General features: G+C 32.0%; 1 protein-coding gene across 1 annotated transcript; it reads right to left on the reverse strand.

Moving 5' to 3' along the window:
• On the reverse strand, positions 1-2,431 carry LOC112803396 (uncharacterized). Its single transcript, XM_025846894.1, has 2 exons — positions 124-2,431; positions 1-17 (listed from the first exon to the last, which is right to left on the reverse strand). Exons 1-2 carry the CDS (start codon positions 2,429-2,431, stop codon positions 1-3), a joined length of 2,325 nt encoding a protein of 774 aa, XP_025702679.1.
• Positions 2,432-2,691: the final 260 nt, after the last annotated feature.

Raw genomic sequence — 2,691 nt, forward strand, 5'->3', positions numbered from 1 at the left:
CTATTCGACGTTTTTTTCTATTTTCAAAATCATCTATAATTGAATTTGTGTCAAAAATAGCTGCTAATTCTTTTTCTATATAGATGACCAAATTGTCTGCAAGAAATTCATCAGCCATCTTACTTCGGAGTCTTGTCTTAACAATTTTCATTGCTGAAAAAGCTCTTTCTGTTGTTGCTGTAGACACTGGTAGAGTCAAAACAAGACGTATTAATCTATCAACCATGTGATAAGTTCTTGATTTTCCCGTTTCTTGCAACTTGTTGCACAATTCAGAAAGTGTACCAATGCCTTTCAAATGATTTGGTATATCATGCTGATAATGTTGCAACTGAGATTTCAAAATATTTAGCTCATTAGAAGGAAAGTCAAGGGGATAAAACTTCTCTGCTAACTTGCTGATTTCTTCAATATTGAAAGATTTGAAATTGTCCTTAGGATCCAAAGCACAACTCAAAGTCAAAAGCTCTATTGTTTGCTCATTAAATCTACTATTCAACTCTTGTATTTGAGAGTCAATTGTTTCCAAGAATACATCTATTCGATAATGATGCTCAACTGTCACACTTGGTTGACGAGATCGACCTCTTCCAAAAACATATTGTGCACTCATATTAGGGACTTCAATTTCATGTTTTTCACAAAAATCTTTAACATTTGCAAAAAAATTGCACCATCCACCATCTCTTAATTGTTGAAGAAGTAACTTTGATGTAGAAACAATATGCATTGCATTAAGAATATCTTGAGATTGTTGTTGCAGTGCTTGGCAAAGGACATTAGTGATTCCCATAATCTCTTTCATCAAGTGCAAAGTGAAAACAAATTCAAATGACAATAATATTTTACTAACACCATAAGCCTCACCTCTTTGTGCATAAGTTGTCCCGTCTTCAATGATATTATTGAGAACAATATTGGTAGCAGTAAACATTTTTACCAAACTGCAAATAGAATTAAAGTGAGAGCTCCATCGAGTATCCCCAGCTCTTTGTAAAGTGCTTATTTGATTCGCACCTTTGCCTGTTTCTAATTCATTTTGAGCAACCAAGTTTGCATTTTCAATTGCTTGAGCTTCTTTTAATTGATCATGTCTTTTTGAAGAAGCACTAACAATAGTGACAATAGAGTTTAATTGAGTAAAAAATTCATGAATTTGAAGTACCTCTCTTGAAGCTGCCACCAATGCTAATTGTAACCTATGAGCAAAACAATGCACATAGTATGCTTGTGGAGAATCTTTAAGAAACAAAGCTTGCAAACCATTCCACTCACCCCGCATGTTGCTAGCACCATCATACCCTTGACCCCTAATATTTTCAACTTGGAGATTATAATGAGAAAGGACAGAAATCAATTCTTTCTTTAAAGTTGTTGCACAAGTATCAGTGACATGCACAAGATCAAAAAATCTCTCTTTAACAAAACCATCTAGAGTAACAAATCTCAAAACAATGGCCATTTGCTCCTTTTTAGATTCATCTCTAGCTTCATCAACAATAATACAAAATTTGGCATCTCCAATCTCTTCTCTAATTGAATTTCTCACCTTAGTAGCAAGAATATGTAGAATTTCTTTTTGGACATCATTTGAAGTATACTTAGCATTTTTTGGAGCATTTTCCAAAACATTCTGTTTCACTCTTTCATTGTAAGATCCCAAAAATTTTAACATTTCCAAAAAGTTACCTCTGTTGCTTGAACTTTGGCTTTCATCATGTCCTCTGTATGCACAACCTTGAAATGTCAACCATCTAATGCAATCTATAGATGCTCCTAGTCGAATTCGATTCTTTTCAATCTCTTCTGATGTTTGCTTATGAAGAAGTCTGTCAATATGTTGTGATTGTTTCATCAAATCATCACATGATTTCAGCGCCTTATGATGGAATGAGTTAGGACCTTTGCCAATGTGATTCAAAAGAGCACATTCTTTTCCACTATTTACTTTCTTCCAATTCCTGAAACCATTCTCAATAAAAGCATTTGAACCCGTATTGATTGAAGGTTCCTTAGCAAAAAGAAAGCACGGAAAACAATATATAGCATCATCTTCTATAGAATATTCTAACCAAGATGGGAACAATTTAAACCATGAAGCTTGAAAGCGACGATGACTTTTATCACCAGAAAATGGATAATTATCAAGAATTGGCTGATTTGGCCCAACTTTAATATAAGCCCGACGGATTTCATCTCTTTTATTTGGAGGAAACTTCCAAATCATTGGTCGCATTCCAGGATCTCTTTCCAAACGAAAAACATCCAGTTGATTTGGAAGAAGTCGTGGACGCTTTGAGCTATTCAATGAAGAACTTGAAGTAATGAAATTTGATGACCCCTCAAGTATTGGAGTAGTAATAGTAGAAGCATCTTCATTCTCTTGATCTTTTCTTTTAAAAAATGTATCAATGGTTTTGAACTTACTCATAATTCAAATGGCCAAATAAGTTCCTATAATTTAAAATATATTTATCAAAAAGTATAAATTACAGTCTAAATCTTTATAAAATATAAAAATTATATTTCAATTTAAAATAAAATATTAAAATTCAGAACAATAATACTAACATCTTAGTATAAATAATATAAAATTGTAATTAAATAGTTAACTAATAAAAAAACTAAATATACAAACTAACATATAATAACATAAACTTAATTAACAAATAATAATAAATTAACTAATTA

The sequence above is a fragment of the Arachis hypogaea genome, chromosome 5 (assembly GCF_003086295.3).
Source record: "Arachis hypogaea cultivar Tifrunner chromosome 5, arahy.Tifrunner.gnm2.J5K5, whole genome shotgun sequence".
NCBI lineage: Eukaryota > Viridiplantae > Streptophyta > Magnoliopsida > Fabales > Fabaceae > Arachis > Arachis hypogaea.